General features: G+C 38.3%; 2 protein-coding genes across 3 annotated transcripts; one reads left to right on the forward strand and one right to left on the reverse strand.

Annotated features, from left to right (window-relative positions):
* Nucleotides 1-4,043: 4,043 nt before the first annotated feature.
* LOC130725912 (cytochrome P450 86A1-like) lies at nt 4,044-6,225 on the forward strand. The gene has a single exon (XM_057577101.1). It carries the CDS (start codon nt 4,196-4,198, stop codon nt 5,774-5,776), a length of 1,581 nt encoding a protein of 526 aa, XP_057433084.1. The 5' UTR covers nt 4,044-4,195; the 3' UTR covers nt 5,777-6,225.
* Nucleotides 6,226-7,278: 1,053 nt separating this feature from the next.
* On the reverse strand, nt 7,279-16,416 carry LOC130723707 (sodium-dependent phosphate transport protein 1, chloroplastic). 2 transcript variants are annotated; one of them, XR_009014340.1, is made up of 10 exons: nt 15,894-16,416; nt 14,303-14,410; nt 14,034-14,189; nt 13,574-13,789; nt 13,003-13,212; nt 11,654-11,791; nt 10,653-10,754; nt 10,028-10,184; nt 9,838-9,922; nt 7,279-7,798 (listed from the first exon to the last, which is right to left on the reverse strand). XR_009014340.1 is itself a non-coding variant. In XM_057574832.1 (10 exons), the coding sequence occupies exons 1-10, from the start codon at nt 16,275-16,277 to the stop codon at nt 7,701-7,703; spliced, it is 1,563 nt and encodes a 520-aa protein (XP_057430815.1). In that variant the 5' UTR covers nt 16,278-16,415; the 3' UTR covers nt 7,279-7,700. The 2 variants fall into 2 exon arrangements, 1 of the variants encoding a protein (XP_057430815.1); XM_057574832.1 differs by having other exon boundaries at nt 10,119-10,184; nt 15,894-16,415.
* Nucleotides 16,417-18,146: the final 1,730 nt, after the last annotated feature.

Consider the following 18,146-nt stretch of genomic DNA (forward strand, 5'->3'; position numbering starts at 1 on the left):
AATAAGATCTCTTTATCCCCTTCTATTCCTTATGTAATTTATCAATCACCTTCATGATTCTAATACTAATCAAAGAAGACCTCAATTCTATAATAGGCTTCTTCATGCTTAATATCTCTTAATCTTCTTCCATTCCTTATGTAATTTCCCAATTACCTCCATGATTGCAATATTAATCGAAAAAGACCTCAATTCTATAATAGGCTTCTTCATGCTTAACATAATCCTATTTATTTACTGAGAAATTCTAAGACATAATTTTGTGTTTAACATACCTAACCTTGTTTCTATAGTTTCTTTATAAACAATATCAAACTACCAAACTTTAGGTGCCCACTAGGGTGGACACTTATTTTTTTTGTCCATCGGTGCACCATAATCATATACCGTTAGATCTGAGAATATTGGAATATTATTTTATTGGATGGTTAGGATTGAATGATGATAAAAATGATAAAAATGTAAATTTGTAATCCCTATTCATCTTCCCTAACCCACCTTGCTCTTCATTTTCCCTAACCACCGTGTCCACCTGACCAGCGTCGTCACCGCCTACAGTTTCAGAACCTCTCCCCCCTCACTCCCACACCAATCTGAGATGGAAATAAATAACACAAGAAAGGGGGGTTTGAATTGTGTTCTTGAAAATTGCTTTTTAAAACATAGGTTTGTGAAAAGAATATTAGTTCTTAAGAAAACGTTTAGCATGACTTTTCGTAAACCGTTTAGTGCAGCGGAAATATAAGCAAGTAAGGCAGACGATCAACACACATAGATTTATACTGGTTCACCCTAAACGATTGGGCTACGTCCAGTACTTGGCCACCACCAAGATTTTTACTAGCAAGTATCAAGGACTTCTCAAATACAAGTATTCTCAAGGACTTCTCCTACAAGTATTATCACACACTTCTCCAAGTATTCTACATGACTCCTCCTACAAGTATTGTTCAGGACTTCTCCCACAATCTTTACAAGATTAGTTCACTCTACAAGATTTCTCTTCGTTCAAGAGTAAAGGTAGAGAATTTATAGCACTGGAACTCTAAGTGTTTGGGTTCAGATTTGACTTTGGTTCACTTAAGAGTTCTAAATATAAGAGAGAAAGGAATAAAGAGATTTGACTCTTTTAAGGTACGAGGTTCTCTCTTTCACTTGCAGAAATAAAGGCTTGGGTTTGACACTTAAAGAGTTTCTGCTTGAGCTTTGAATGCTTTGAAGAAGATTGGAATGAATGCTTGAGTTCTTGTCTTTCATAATTAATTCTCTCTTAGTCTTCAATCTTCAAGAGTGCCTTATATACTCGCTTGCTAGTGTTGAAGCCGTTGTGAGACATAATCCGACCGTTGCTGTAGCCGTTGTGTTATAAGATCCAACCGTTGATTCAAATGAGTTCGGTTGGTAGCTTCATTAAAGGCAAGCTTAGAGGCAAGTCTATCCTTTAGCAGGAATTGTGATGTTTGTCAGCTAGTAGGTGGCGATAGACTTGGGTTACTTTTCAGAAATGAGACAATTGAGAAATATGATGTTGACCGTTTGTCCTTTTCCCTTGTTGGTCAGCGTGCCTTTAGCTAAAGTAAAATAGTCTTCACGTGATCAGATTTGAATGTAAGTCTTACATTTGGTTGCCTTTTGATTTGAATGTAGGGCAATTGGTTACAATCTGACTTTATCTTTGGCGCTCAAAAATTGTCTTCAATATTTCTGACTGATGACGTGGCATTGGTCGGTCAGAATATATGCGTCTTGACTTGGATGAGTTTGCTTGCCAAACAGTCTTGTGACTTCTGAAGCTTTTCTTTTTGTGATGATTGAACGTTGAAGCATATAACATGAATTGAGTTTCTCCTGAAATTCAAGTGTTATAATAAGTTTAGTTTTCAATATAAATACTTCTATAAAAATTGTTATGATCAAAATAAGATTTTAAAAACGTTATGACGCGTTTGAACTGAACGCAGTCACCATCACCGAAAAATCCCGAAACTAGAAACTCGAAATCCCCACTGCCAAATACACAGAAAATACCCATAACCCAAGATAAACTAAACCCAGAACCCAACCAACCAAACCCCCCATGAAATCAGCCCACTTTCACCTGTGCTGCATACTATAGGACTCGACGGTGCTGCTCATGCTGTTGTTGGTGGGTTAGATCGGCTCGAACTTGGAGAAACCATGGGAGAGGGGGATTTGGGAGATATCGTCGACGCCGTCAATGATTTCGTTGGGGGTGGGGAAGTTGGTATTGGCCTTGGGCCCGCAAAAGGAGCGGGCGGTGGTGTCGTAGGCACGAGCCACGTTCTCGACGAAACCGAAGGTCCTGAGCCAGACGCGAGCTTTCTTCCACAAATCTCTGCTCTCTGTCGCGAATTTCCCCCGGGACGCTTCCTCACGCTGCGAACCCTCATTTCCTTCTCCCTCGACCTTGCAAATTTATGCATGGAGAGCATGGGGATGGAGAAACCCTTGTGGTTTTTGAAGATCTGAAGAACAGAGAAGTTGAGCATAGAAATGAAGATCTGAAGAAACCCTTGGGAGAACAGAGACCAGAGAACATGAGCACGACGAGCATGAGCACAGAGAAAATGTAAATCAGAGAAGCCTAAATCATGAGATTCGAAGCTTCCGGTTTGCGATTTGAACCTTGACTGTGATTGAAGATACTGGGTTGTAATTGCAAGTTGAAGCTTCTAGGTATCTCTCTTAGATGCACGTTTGAAATTTGGGGAAAATGTTCACGACGAGCATGAGCACAGAGAAAATGTAAATCAGAGAAGCCTAAATCATGAGATTCGAAGCTTCCGGTTTGCGATTTGAACCTTGACTGTGATTGAAGATACTCGGTTGTGATTGCAAGTTGAAGCTTCTGGGTATCTCTCTTAGATGCACGTTTGAAATTTGGGGAAAATGTTGAAGGATTGAGGGTTTAGGGTGGTGAGTGAAGAATTATTGTTGTTAAATGAGTTTGCAGGGACTAAGGAGTGTGGGCGGTGGGTCGGGGGAGATGATTTTTGCAGGGAGGAGTGAAGAATTCTTGTTGGTCAAGGAGCAAGTTGCTGAATATATATTTTTTTTAATTTTTTTAATATATTGCATGTGAATTACCAAAAACAACCCTTAGTGCACCGGTGAACCATTTTTAAAATTGCGCACGGGCCCCCCAAACTTTAAAGCCAAGTACCATACTTTCTTAGCACAACAACACTCAATCTTTTAATTGAATGTTATATCAAAAGATAGAGACTATTTAAGGAATTAGCTTAATGAGAGTTTGAGCCCTATCTATATTATATAGAACTTTATTCTTTAACGCAAGTCCATGCAACTCGATTATTTGTATACTCCAAAATTATTAGCTTCTAGATTTTGAAATGCAAAAGACAGAAAGAGAGAAAGTGTGATGCGAATATTATTTTTTTTTACATTGTGTTGAGAATTTAAGTGCGGAGTTAGAGTCCCACATTGGTTAAGTTTGGGTGAGTAGAAGACTTTATAAGAGATGTGACGTCGATATCTCTTAGTGTCTTACTCCTCGGCCCATGTGCTCTCCTGTCTCCCCAACACATTGAAAAGACAAATTACACACTCCAAAAATTAATTCATGCACCTTTCCCTCCTCAACTTATATTTTGCTCAGCTCTTATCACTTGCTCTATATCCTTCGAGGAGTAGCTATTCTGTGAGCCTGAAATCATCACAACTGTTAAGTTTCATTTTCTGCATGGATGTCATAATTCAAACCACTAAAATCGCGACATTTTGTTTGCCCAAAAGCACACGCATAACCAAGCCAATTTCAGCTAACAACCAAATCAAAAGATGATAAAAGAATAGGAAAACAAAAAAACCCCACAGAAGAAGAAGAAGCTAGTGCATACTAGGATGATTCTCCTTTGCATATTCATCAATTTTCATCTCACACCCTCACACGTACGTACGCTTCTATCAACTTAACAGCGACTCTATAATGCCAAAATTTTCCCAACTACCTCTCCTAAACCCTTTCTCATTAGAATCTATCTTACTATAAATACACAAACACAAACATCACTTTTAACTTCAAACCCCAAAACCCAATTGCTAATTCAAAAACACTTCTCTAAAACAATTGATACACCCTCTTAATCCTATCATATATACCATACCATATCATATTCATATTTGATTCAATTTCAAACACAGCATCATCATCATGATGCAAATGGAGGATAATCTACTTCCTCTCTTCTTCACCATAGCAGCTGCACTATCCGCATACTTCCTCTGGTTCCATCTCCTCACTCGAAACTTCACCGGTCCAAAGGTGTATCCTTTCGTGGGCAGCGTCCCGGTTCTGTTCATGAACCGGAACCGTGTCCACGACTGGTTCACCTCGAACCTTTGCAAAGCCGGAGATTCAGCCACCTACCAAACCTGCATCCTCCCCTTCCCTTTCTTGGCCCGCAAGCAAGGTTTCTACACGGTCACCAGCCACCCGAAAAACATCGAGCACATCCTCCGAACGCGGTTTGACAACTACCCGAAAGGACCCCGGTGGCAGACCGCCTTCAACGACCTCCTCGGCCACGGAATCTTCAACAGCGACGGCGAAACCTGGCTTGTCCAGCGCAAAACTGCCGCGCTCGAGTTCACCACTCGGACGCTCCGCCAAGCCATGGCCCGGTGGGTGAACAGGACCATCAAAAACCGGTTATGGTGCATTCTTGATAAAGCCGCAAAGGAGAAAGTTCAAGTGGATCTTCAAGACCTTCTTCTTCGCTTAACATTTGACAACATATGTGGACTCACCTTCGGTAAGGACCCGGAAACGCTCTCGCCGGATCTACCGGAGAATCCGTTTTCCGTGGCGTTTGACACCGCCACTGAAACCACCATGCAGAGGCTCTTATACCCAGGTTTGATCTGGAGATTTCAGAAGTTTTTTTGCTTCGGTGCGGAGAAGAAACTGAAGGAGAGTTTGAAGATTGTTGAAAATTACATGAATGAAGCCGTTTCAGCTCGTGAGGCATCTCCCTCTGATGATCTTTTATCGCGGTTCATGAGGAAACGCGACACCGCTGGGAAACCGTTTGACGCGGCGAAGCTGAGGCACATCGCACTGAACTTCGTCCTCGCCGGGAGGGACACGTCGTCGGTGGCGCTGAGCTGGTTTTTCTGGCTAGTGATGAACCACCCGCTCGTGGAGGAGAAAATCGTCTTGGAGTTAGCGGCGGTTTTGACAGACACTCGCGGCGAGGAAACGGGGAAGTGGGTGGAGGAGGCGGTGGATTTTGAGGAAGCTGATAGGCTGGTTTATTTGAAGGCGGCGCTGGCGGAGACGCTGCGGCTGTACCCCTCCGTGCCGGAGGATTTCAAGTATGCTTTAAACGATGATGTTTTGCCGGACGGGACGGTGGTTCCGGCGGGTTCGACGGTGACGTATTCAATATACTCGGTGGGGAGGATGAAGAGTGTGTGGGGGGAGGATTGCATGGAGTTTAAACCGGACCGGTGGCTTTCGGTTCAAGGAGACCAGTTCGAACCGCCCAAGAATGCATACAATTTTGTGGCGTTTAATGCTGGACCGAGGACCTGTCTGGGGAAGGACCTGGCTTACCTGCAGATGAAGTCTGTGGCCGCTGCTGTGCTGCTGCGATACCGTTTGGCGCTGGTTCCCGGTCACCGGGTTCAGCAGAAGATGTCCCTCACACTCTTCATGAAGAACGGCCTCCCTGTGTTCTTGGAGCCGCGTCAGCTTCAACCAGTGCCAGCGGAGCTAGTCACCTCTGCATAGAAGGGGCGATGATACAAAAGCATTCACTTTCTGCCAAACATTCTTTAATCATGTCACTTTGTAGTGGTTTTTAACCGCAACAGTTTGTTTGTGACGGTTAACCTTCACAAAGTAATATGTTTGAAGAATGTGAAGAGAAGTGAATCTCAACACTTTCCGGTAGAAGAAGGGGTTATCTACTGTTTTGGTCATGCACAGTAACAAGGACTATATGGTCATTTTATGTGTTTTTATATGTTATTTATCATTGTTTTGGGAGGGTGAGTTTGTTCCACTGTTAAGTTGGTGTGTCAAACTTGAGTCTAAGTTGCTCAACTAAAGTGGTAAAGTGGTGTCATTAATTTGTTGTTTCTGTTCCATCTCAGAAGATAGGGGACTTCATACTGTGTTAAACTGTTAATCAATAAATCAATCACACAAATATATATGATATCATTTTTTATTTTCAATTTGGATGTAACAAATTTGATTACATGAGCAAGGAACTCTGTTTTTTTTATCAGTAATCATTTATACACTAAAATCCTATCAAGCAAGGATGCTAATTAATGGTGTTCTGATACAGATTCAATTTAAAGGATTATTCTACTCTACATGTCTTAGCCAAGTAGTTTTACTCAGTTTACTCAGTCCAGCTAAACCAAAAAAGTCACTGCTACTTAACTATAGTTTTGGACTCTTAACCACATGGTCCACATAATTTATAAATACAAAGTAAAAATTTATCTTAAGTGTTATTAGTTCACCTAAGATGAGGTTAAATCAACCAACACCCTAATGGGTGATTCAAACAACATTTTCTTTTTATCATATCATATATGTATTCTTCATTTCTATTTTTCTTCATTTCTTATTTTAAGTATATCTATGCTCATCGGAATTCGGATGTTACCCAACATTTTCTATTTTCCTATGCTAATTAAGATGAAATTGGTTGTTGAAAGTAGCTCTTCAACTATATCACAAGTCTTACAGCATCATTTGCATAGCTTGTTGCACACATTTTTCTTTCACCTCCTTTCATTAATATGATTGGCCACAATAGGAAGAAATTAAAAATTAGATACGGTGTATCACAATAGGAAGAAATTAACAATAATATTTTTCCACGCCTTTTGAGTGAAATTTACCTCCAAATGCTTAAAAAATAGGAAAAGAAGAAAGGGTAGGTAATAGAATATAATTTCTTTTATATGGGTGATGTAATGAAAAAGGAAAAAAACTTCATCTTTCTTAATTCCTAAGACACCCGTTATTAAACTATTGGACTAAACTCAAAACTACTACTGTCTGTACATCAGAATAATGCTAAAATATTATTTAGTATCATATTACCATTATAAATTATGCATGCATCAAGAATATAAAACAAAGCGTCTACCTCAAGCACCCCAAAAAAGGAAAGACATCCCAGCGGTGCATTATGGCATTTAGTCTGACAACACTCACTCACATTACCAACTTGTTTGACCCCAGGCAAGTAAAAACTGGCAGATAAGAAATTGGAAAGACAAGAACCTTCATGAATGATACTGCATAAATTACATTACTTGTCACAAAATTGATGTGTTGGTTTGGAAATTTTGGAATTCATATTTACACGTATGTATGATGCTAAATTAATTGAGCAAAGATCATGAACTAGATTCCCACCAAAAACAGAAAGATGAGAGCAGCCCTTGGTAAAACATCAGGGATTAAATTATGCCAATTCACCTTTCAAGGACAAGGGCACATGTCATCCCTCTAATCAATGTTCAATGCTCTCTCTATCCACAAAAAATTACCATTTTGGAAGTTCCAAGTAAATTGAGTTGCTTCGTGGTTAAACCTTCTTTTCTTCTCCTTGTCCTTCTTCTTCTGTGGGAAACTACTCAAAGTTTTTCTATACATAAGCCAAGTTCCAATGATCAGTGACAGTGAATTATTCCAAGATCCTTTCACCAGTTGAAAAAAGGTTCCACACCACAGTTCCAACCAAATATAGCCCTACTGAAACCTTGAAAACATCATCCCAGGAGCCTGAAAATGTTCAAAGAGAACAACAGTGTCATATTCTTGTCCCAAATATCAGATTTTATTTAAGTATATTTGAGTACCAGGAGGGAGGAAAATTTTCAAAATCAACTAAAATAGTTTAGAACATGAATTGCATGGTTGACAATCTCCATTTGTTGTAATGAGTAATACAGTATCATTCTTAACCACAAGGAATTGTGTTACTGACTATAGAGAGCTCCATAACTTTACCAGGAGGGAGTCAAATTTCCAAACTCAACTAACGGAGTTTAGAAATTTAATTGTCAATCTCCATTTAATATGCAGAACGATGAAATAAATGTTTTCACGGGAGAACAGAACCGAAGTAAACATTGTGAAGCTATACATTCCACTCCCACCACCATCAAAGTGAAGAGATAAAGAACCACGAAGTTACTCCAAGATAAAAACAAATAAGACCGTGCTTGAAAGAACTAATTTGAGCTTATCGTATATATGCAAGCATTTGCATAAGTTTATGAAAATGGCTTATGACCTACCTATAAGTTATTTAAGCTTACTTTCAGAAGTGGTTCGGATCAGTGTTTCAAATTGCGGACCGCATCACAAATTGCGGCCGCAATATTGCGGTTGCGGCGGTGTCCGAAACGGCATCACACCGCAATTGCGGGGTGATTTAAATTCCCCTGTAGCGGCCGCAACATAACCGCAACTCACCCGCAACTCACCGCAACAAGGCCGCAACCCACCCGCAACGCACTCTTTCAAGCCGCATCTGACCTTTCTAGGCCACAAACTCTCGACTTTCTTCCGATGTGAGGTTCAAATACGCCGTTATGATGAATTGCTCTGTTGATAAGGCCATTTTAGAGATCGTGGTTGAGTAGCACTGGTATGTGTTTGATGCAGTTGGGGAAAGTGAAAAGAAAATTAGAGAAGAAGACTTGGTGTGGTAAGTCGTGACATTTGAGGGAGGGGCGTGAGTGGGTCTGAGGTAGGTGGGAGGAAAGTGAAAAGAAAATTGGGGAAGAAGACTTGGTATGGTAGGTGTGGTTTTCTTTTCTCTGTGGAACAGTGGAAGGTAGATAGATGAGAGTGGAAGCAGTAGAAAAGTCCAGAATAAGGGAATAAGGTTAAAAAAATTAATTAAAATGATTAGACAGATTTTTAAGAGTATTTTAACAATGCTTTCATTTTAAAAAACTAGTATATGTTTGATTGTTTTACTTAAAATTAATATAAGGATCATTATATTATCTTTCTATTTTTGAAGTGTTTTTTGAGGTGATATTATAAATAAAAGATTTAAAATAATTTGATATACTTTTTTCTAATTTTTGTGAATTTATTTTAAAAATCACGCTGCAATAGCCGCAACCCGCATTGCGGTAGCCGCATTGCCCGCATCCGCAACGACCGCAACCGCGTCCGCAACCGCGACCGCAACCTAGAACACTGGTTCGGATGAACTTATGCACAAGCACTTATACCTAGCTATAAGCTATTTTGCACTAATTTCAATAATCTTCTCTAATTAGCTTATGATTCCATAAGTGCTTAATTAAGTTGTTTATCCAAATGCATCCTAAATAAACAAAATAACTTTGGACCGTAATCTCGAATATAGTACAAAATTTGGTTAAGGTAGTTTGGACATGTGCAAATAAGACATTTGAGGCACCAATGAAAATAGTTGATAACATGGATCTTAATTCTGTAATGAGGTAGAGGGAGGCGAAAAATAACGTTTGGAAGATATTATTAAAAGAAACCTCAATGTCAATCATATCCCACAAAATTTGAATTTTGATCAAGCGCAATGCATCGTCTGATCCAAATAGCCGACTCACTTAGTGGGATAAGGCTTTTGTTATTGTTGTTGTTGTAGTCTAGGGTGCAGTGTCAGCACATTACCATATTGCTAAAAGTCAGAGTACTACTGAGACTCAGATTGTGCACAACATAAACTATACTCAATCTCCGATCCTTCATGTAAAAGCTTAAGCTAGGAATGGTGACAATTGACATTTTGGAAACAAGCAAATATGAGGAACACTTACCATGCTGCAGAATGTAACCTGTTGCTGCAGTTCCAAGGACACCAGCCAGCACTCCAGCAGTATTAGATAGACCAAGCAATATCCCCTAAGGAGAAAAATAGGAAATAAATATAGGAACCTTTCCTTCCCAAATGACATAACAAGAAAACCAATTATGAGAAGATGACTAAGAGGTCAAGAATTAGCATACATATAATAAAAATATTTGTCGCATTCTTATTCCACAAATCAAATATAGAGTCCATGTTGCCGAAAATTATAGGTACAATGATTCCACTCACAGAATATCGAGGGGCTATATCTTGATGGTTTGAATACAATCCAGACTGTGAGAATGCATCAGTTCCCTGTTCAGAAAGAATTTGAAACAAGTTAGGAAAGACAAATCTCCATGGAATAAATGGATGAACGACCACTGTCTAATTTTTACACAAAGATTTAGCAAAAATAAAAGGTTAGTTATGTTGTCTTACAAGAAGTTTAAAGAAACTATTGTCAAGAAAATTTAGTTTCACCAGTCGAATTCTCAGATAACTTTTTTGCCACTTTACGATGTATTTGAAATACAGGAATGAAATACCATTCGGGCAATATTTCTAAAGGAGTTATAAATGGACCAGCGGGTTCTATGAGAATAAAACAATGGAGGCAAACCATGAATTATTTGATAGTTCAATTTAAGAAACTTTATTAGCAGTAGCTCTTTCTCCAGAAATAATTCAAGAGACACACATAAATAATAAACAGATTTTAGGTTAGGATTACACACACTACCTTATCAGAATAAGAATATTAAGTAGAAAAAAGAAGCAAACCTGACTGCAAGTCATACACAAAACAGCCATTACAGGAGAATGAATGTGGCTCAATTGAGTTAAGAAGAAAGCAGGGCCAAGAAACCCAACTGTTTGCATAATCTGCAAAGAAAATGTAGAACTATAACGCGAAGCAATAGGCTATTAGCAATGGCATTGAGTTCAGCAAGCAAGTAGTCAATGGCAGGCTGCTAGATACTTAAGGTCAGAGAAGGCAAAGAGGATTTGTCTCCAAATTTTGTAAAAAAAAGTTTTGATACTATCTTCAACAATATGAAGTAGTTCAAAAGAAATGTTGTCATTTCCATTATTAACATTAGGATACATACATTGAATAGATATATTTCTAACATAAAATGAGATAACTAGAAGATTTTATGGGGCCTGATAATAAGTCACCTAATGAGTAAGTGCATGTTTGGAAATCCTTCTACAATTGATTCTAAAGCTAGAATCAATTATGAGGAGAAGTTTATCTGAGTATCTGCTGGGTTTCAGAATTGATTCCGAGGAAAGATGTTGAACCAAACATGAAAGTTGTATTGACAAATTTAAAACCTCAAATGTGGGCCTACAGCTTCCCAGACATATCCATAAATTAAGGCAACAACTGTAAACTATTTTCACAAATTAAGAAACATGAAATAATCCTAATCGAACATATTTATATAGAAAATAAATTAAATAAAAATCCATAAATTAAACCTACATGTATAAATTATTTTCACAAATTAAGAAACATGAAATTATCCTGATAGAACTTATTTATATAGAAAATAAATTAAATATAACAATCTACATGACAATTTTGTGATAGGAAAAAAGAAGCAAATTAGATATTGATCTTGTTAATGTTTTTTATTATTACATGAGTAAAAGGATAGGCAATAGATCCCTAGCCCTTCATACACAAGGAACTTTGTCAAGAATTAATTTAGATAGCTATTTTTCCGAGTAGAAGCAATAAGTAAAACTATAACAAAACTATGGCAGAGAGATACCTTGCGGACCGTTGTAACTGATACACCTTTGCTGACAAGAGTGTCTGCAATCCAACCTCCAAGATTTGCAGAAAGTGCCATTGTAAACCACGGTAAAACACAAAACAGCCCCGATTCTGTAAGGTTGAACTTCAAAACCTAGGATTATATTTGAAAATAACTTGGTTAGCTTTAAACAATCATTTGTTTTCCGAGTATCAAAGAAGATTACAAATCAAAATATTTTGTAATTGGTATGTCAAGATGTTAGTTAAAACTTCCAATCAAAAGATGAAATCTATAAGCCTCAGGATCAATAATACTAAGAGTTGAGCCTTTGACAAATATTTCCAGTAGGATGCGTAAAATATTAAATATCAGAAAGCATGCTCACACATTGAATTATATGACATCAAAGGTTGACAACTAAGTAGAGTGAATGAGCTGCTTGTTTATACCAATAAACCATGTTGTTATCAGGTGAGATAGTTTCAACAAAAGAATGAGATGAATGGATAAGAAGATAGTAGAATGAGCAGGGAGTTGAAGGTTCTGGGAGAAAGGATGAAGAGGTAATAATCTGAACTCTCTATTATAGCTTTAAAGAGAAAAAGCCTCAGGCAGTAAAAATCAAAAGCTTCAACATGCAAATAAAAAGAACATAGCAATAGCATCATAAATGGCTTCTGAAACCATGGTCTATAGCCAACTGATGAAAAGCAAATGTGCACACCATCTCTTATTCTCTTTTTCTTCCTTTGTCCCAATATTATTTAGATCATTTGCTTGGTTTCCTACTTCTGTAAATTACAGCATCAATGTTCCCTCTTCCCTGTCCATATCTTATACCTAGAACCAGATGATGAAAACAATTTAAGTTGTGGTTCCTTGAGTACTTCTCCTTGCATATAGGTACAGGAAACTTTATCATCCAAAGAAATTTATGCACAGCAGTTGTAAGGACTAAAAAAGAAAATACGGGCATGATCTAGCTCCTTCTGTACCACATCATGTACTTGGGTAAAATGCCCAAAAAACAAAAAGAAATACTCCCTCCGTTCCAAAACTATTGTAGTTTTAGTTTTTTCACAAAGTTTAAGAGTTCATTAATTGGTGTTATAATTTGACTAAAATACCCTAATTTAATATGAGTTATAAGAAAGAAAGAGAATGAAAATCATTGGTCAACTAATTGGTGAGAGTTGTGATTGGTAGAAATAAAAGGTGGTACTTGGGAGATACACTATTAAATGAGGGCATGAATGGAAGAGAATGAGATAAAGTGCTTTGGATATGTAAAACAACAATGATTTTGGAACAAAATAAAAAAGCTAAAACTACAATAGTTTTGGAACGGAGGGAGTACTTACTTGATTATAGTATGTTGGCATCCATGTTAGAAGAATGAAAGTTCCCCAGTTATGGCAAAAATGGGACACTATCAGGGCCCAGACAGGTGCTTTTGACAAGATTAATCCCCAAGGTATTTCTTTCAATGGTTCCTTGGAAAAACTATTGGTAGGAATCAACTTCTTTTCTTCAGGCCGCAATTCAGGATCTTCAAGAGGTGAACTATGTGCCTATGAATTCCAGAAAAAACAGAAAAGATTAGCACATGAGAAAATAGTAAATATTCTAAGATAGTGAGAGCTTCAAGGGGGGAAGTTGTGGTCGCAAAAATCATAATAAAGAATCAACCTTCAAGTCAAAAAAGTGTTTCTATCAAGAGAGAACATGTGCGCAAGTATTTTCAAAGTTCATAGAGAAACCATCTATGTTCGTGCGCATTTGGAAATCCTTCAACAATTGATTCTAAAGACAAAATCAATTATGGGGAGAAGAAACTATGAGTAGCTTCTGAGTGCCAGAATTGATTCTGAGGAAAGATAAGCTGAACCCAACATGCTAGAAAAGGAAATCATTAAACAATACAAATCTTACCTTACTAAGCCACACAGAAAACCAAACCGTCCCTAGAGAACCAAAGGAGTAAAATACTGATGGCCATCCAAACTGATGAATTAGGAAGGGTGAAAAGGCCAGTCCAGTAACTGATCCTAGGTACATGCCACTGTAGACAAGCGCTAGTGATCTACTTCTCTCTGCCACAGGAACCCATTTAGATAGAATATTATTCATGGCTGGCATAGCAACACCCTAGAAGGGGGTCAAAGGAAGTCAGCTCAACATGTAAAAAAGCTATCATGACATTGTATTGTCACTAACTAGATTAATCTAATCATTACTAAAATCAGTGACAATATGGATTATAGCAAAAGAACATTTAATTTATTTATTTATCATTAGATTTTTCTTTTCCAACTAAACAGAAATTGTAAGCTTTTTCCTACTAGTTTAATGCAGGAATGCATACAGTTTAGATCATTTTAACAGAACCCACCTCACCAATCCCCATTAGCGCACGAGCAACTAGTAGGAAAGGCAACCCAAGTTTGGCAGCTACAGGAGTGAGAATAGTCGCAACAGACCACCAAACCACTCCAAATCCTAATACCTGCTTTCCCCCTACTTTGTCTGCCCATACTCCACCAGCAATCTGCAACAAATGTCCACCTATGCTTAAGAGTCATGGCTCCAAGTTCAAATCCATACAAACAATTAAAGAGTTACAAGTCAGACTTAAATTTATCAAAATGAAATCACATTTACCTGAGTGAGGAGGTATCCCCAAAAGAATGAAGACTGTATTAAACCGACAGTGCTGGGGCTCCAGTTGTACTCTGCTGACATAGGAAGTATAGCAATGCTCATATTTACCTGCACATGTGAAACAGATTGAAGTTTCTTTGAGCTAAAGCTAACTGAAGACTCCAAACTCCACAGCAGTACTAAACTACTAATCTAAGGTTTTCAAATTCAACCATTTGGTTTCTTTCTCTCTTTCACTTTCCATGATAACCAAATTTAGATATACTTAATTAAGTGAACCCCAGTGATGAGACATGCTTTTTTTGTGGTTAAAAGTGTTGATACACGCTTCTATAAACCCAGGGCGCCTTTTTGTAATGGGTTTACTCAATTACACTTACTTTAGCTGCTCATGAGCATGGCCAGCCCAACTCTAAGGCAAGTGAAGCCCTTGTTTTAGGCTCAAAAAATATTAAAGAAAGTCATTGAGTAGCTGATAAGTGACATTAAAAGCAAGTATATAATCAATTTTGATATATAGACATCCAAACAGTAACGACACCCCACAGACATCCAATTTTTTCTCTATATCTCTTTTTCCATCACATCACATCATATATCACATTCATCACTTACCTCTCTTCTCTTTCTTTCACACTCTACTAAATTTGGGTGTCTACTGTCTACACTCTACACTCAAATGGGTGCCTACTTGTCATTGACTCATTGTTGATATATTATTACTACAACAGACCCTAGTAATACTCTCTTTCCTAAGTTATAACTAACCTATTTATCTCATTCATTTGACTATTTATATTCTATGAATCAAAATTCAAAATCATCAAAATACTTGTTACCAAAACAAGTCATCAAAAATACTAATTACCATAAATGTTTAATACCTACTAAATACAAACTAACATTAGTTACACTTTTCAAATATTGTATATTGTTCTTTCAACAACAACAATAGCCTTATCCCACAAAGTGAGGTTGGCTATATGAGGAACATTGTTGATAATGGGATTATTTTTAACAACATCTTCCCATGTTCTTTTTGGCCTTCTTCTACCTCTCTTCTCATGACTAAATACCATATTATCAACCCTTCTCCCCAGTGCCTCCATAGTCCATAGGTCTTCTTTGAAAATGTCAATACCACCTTACCGATTTTCCGTCAGCTTCTCCACAATAGGCGTCAATCCAATACCTTCTCTTAATCCGGTCATTGCGTATCTTATCCTTTCTATTGTGCTGACTCATCCATCTTTAACATTCTCATTTCTGTTACTCCAACTTCTCCCTCATATTGTCCCACTAAAGCCCAACATTTGCTACCATAGAGGGAGATGGTTTACGAGTTTAAAAAGTTGAAATGGTGAAATATGACTGAAATCTGTTAATATTGCTATTCTATAGTTTCAACTTTCAAATAAATTATTTTTATCAATTAAAACATACCTTATCTTAAAGTTGGGCTTTAATCTAGGTGCAGCCCTGCTAATGACAAGTAACCATTGCTCTACAGCTATAGTTTCATAGCAAAAGGACAATGCTTTGAGAGAGGAATGCAGTTTTGAATAGGGGAGAAATGGGGAAGGGTGCTTACTCTGTCCATGTTACAAAGGAGAAACGCAGAGAAGCAGAGGATGACGATGACCCATCTCTTAGGAAACACTTGCCACCACGCTGCTGCAACTTCTTCCAGCTCCTCCACATCATCCAAACCAGGGACCTTCTTCTCAAGGGCAACATCCTCATGCAAGCTGGATGATTCGTGCGCGTGCTTCTCCGACTTGACATCCGCCCACACCTTTCCACCACCGCCCCTTCTGCCGGTAACACGGAAGACGAGGCAGCTCCGCAAGTGTAAAGGGAACAGTGAAGTACTGGAGGAGGTGGTGGAAGTTGCATGGTTGAAGTGGGTGGTTCTGCGTGAAGGGGAAGAGGGTGAAGGAGGAGAGAAAGAGAAAACAAGAGCTCTGCCACTCATCGTGGCTCTTCTTCTTCTTCTTCCTCTGCTCTGGTTGGAGCTTGCGGTTACTGTAACAGCTCAAGATTTGAAGGGACAGTGGAGGGGATATTTATCTGCACTGGTCCTCGTTTTGACACGTGGAGTATGTTTAGAAACGACTCACTATGACAGGTTAAGGAAGGACTATTGGATGGGAGGAGAGTATCATGATCATCTATATATATATATATCTATATATATTCATTCAAATCAAATCTATTACCCGTGGCCGATCCATGATCTGGGCGGGTCAGGGTTCAAATTTTTCAAATAAACATATCAGTAAATATATAATTAAAAATATAACTTTCTCATCTCTAGCATAGATTTTTTTTGGTGCAAATAGGTGAATCTTTAGTGTAAATAAGTGCAAAACCTGGTCTACTAGTATAATTTAAAATTTTCAGGGTTCAAAAAAATATATATAAAAGGGTGAGTTGAATTTTTTTTTCCAGCGGGTTCATCTGAACCCCTTGAAAATTATGTCGTTTTTTAACTTACAAGACTTACACACACCAATATATATAGAGTGAATTTTGTGCCTGAGTAAAAATTTGGATACCGTGCATAAATGCAATGTGCGCCTATGGACAATTGACATGTGTAATACTTTAATGATATCGTGTATGAGGTGCCAAATATTTTTTATTGCCATCCCAGTTATGTTTATTACTATTAGGCCCCTAGGATTTACCTTGTAAATTTAGAAAGTTATGTTTAATTCTTTGAACAGTCGACGTTTGTTTTCTGCTTTCGGAAAAATCCCACCATTGCAGAGTAGGCATTGTGCTAAGACATAGAAGAACATGGAAACAACTTGAGGCTTAGCGCAGAGAGTGGAAGGGACGATGTTTCTTGGAAGCATTTTGCTGAAGGTTTGAAAATAGGGCAAAACAAATTAGGGTTTCCAAAGAGGGAAAATTAGAGAGGGAAAGAATTGATGAAGAGGCTCCTATTGACGAAGAAGACCCACCTCTTGAAGGGTATAATCAATTTGTTTCTCGTTTTTGAAAAGAGGATTTTTGTTTTCGCATAAAAGGGGAAATTGAGGACTGAGTGGGGGAGAATTGTGTAAGATCAAGTTTTGATCAAGTAGTACAACTCTATGTTTTGATGATTGTAACACCCCGATTTCGGTGGCGTCACTTTAGTAACCAAAGAAATAACTTAAGCGGAAAAACGTGAATTATTTTTTTTTCGATAATGTAAGTAAAGACAGAAAGAGATGAAACTCTAAAACGAAGATAACAGAACTAATATACAATATGATTACAGCCCCCACTGTAAGTTGTAAACCACGTCACGAGTAAACCTCCAGTGACGGAAAGTAAAAAAGAGTAACGCCCGTAGGCAAAAGTACAAACCAAGGTAAAAATACTGTGTCCGCAACACTAAACCTCAAAATCTGAGAACAAGTTGGCCCAGCGGCCTAAAACAAGACCTCTTAGCCCAACCAACTCTCTGTGATCCCCGTAGAGGAACCACACAAAAAGCTATAGGCGGGAAACTACCCTGTCCCCAAAGAAACAATGACGGTCAGAGCTAAGACTATACTCCTACACTAATCCCTACTCGAGTAAGTCGCTCGGTGGCCAGCGGGGTCGACCACCCCTGAACCGTAGTCCTCCTGATCAAGCTTCTTCAACCTAGTTTCCCCTGAAGGGTGAACCATCGTGAACCGGTCCGCCATACTCAACTGACAATGGCGTAGTCCGCCCAAACACACACAGAAGACGCGAGGGTCAACTCCAAAGAATTATATAAATAATAAAACCAGATATATAGGGTAATAACTATTTAGCCTCTCAGGCTTATACGTTTAGGGATAACATCCTAGGGTTGCATATA

Source organism: Lotus japonicus, chromosome 6, assembly GCF_012489685.1.
Source record: "Lotus japonicus ecotype B-129 chromosome 6, LjGifu_v1.2".
NCBI classification, from domain to species: domain Eukaryota; kingdom Viridiplantae; phylum Streptophyta; class Magnoliopsida; order Fabales; family Fabaceae; genus Lotus; species Lotus japonicus.

Excerpts from the sequence above, each read along its gene's own strand:
- LOC130725912 (XM_057577101.1), top strand. The coding sequence starts at position 4,196 with ATGATGCAAATGGAGGATAATCTACTTCCTCTCTTCTTCACCATAGCA.
- LOC130723707 (XM_057574832.1), bottom strand. The coding sequence starts at position 16,277 with ATGAGTGGCAGAGCTCTTGTTTTCTCTTTCTCTCCTCCTTCACCCTCT. Across the intron at positions 13,213-13,573 it reads TTTCTGTGTGGCTTAGTAAG|GCACATAGTTCACCTCTTGA; the intron begins GTAAGATTTGTA and ends TGGAATTCATAG. Across the intron at positions 10,185-10,652 it reads TGTGTATGACTTGCAGTCAG|GGAACTGATGCATTCTCACA; the intron begins GTTTGCTTCTTT and ends CTTTCTGAACAG.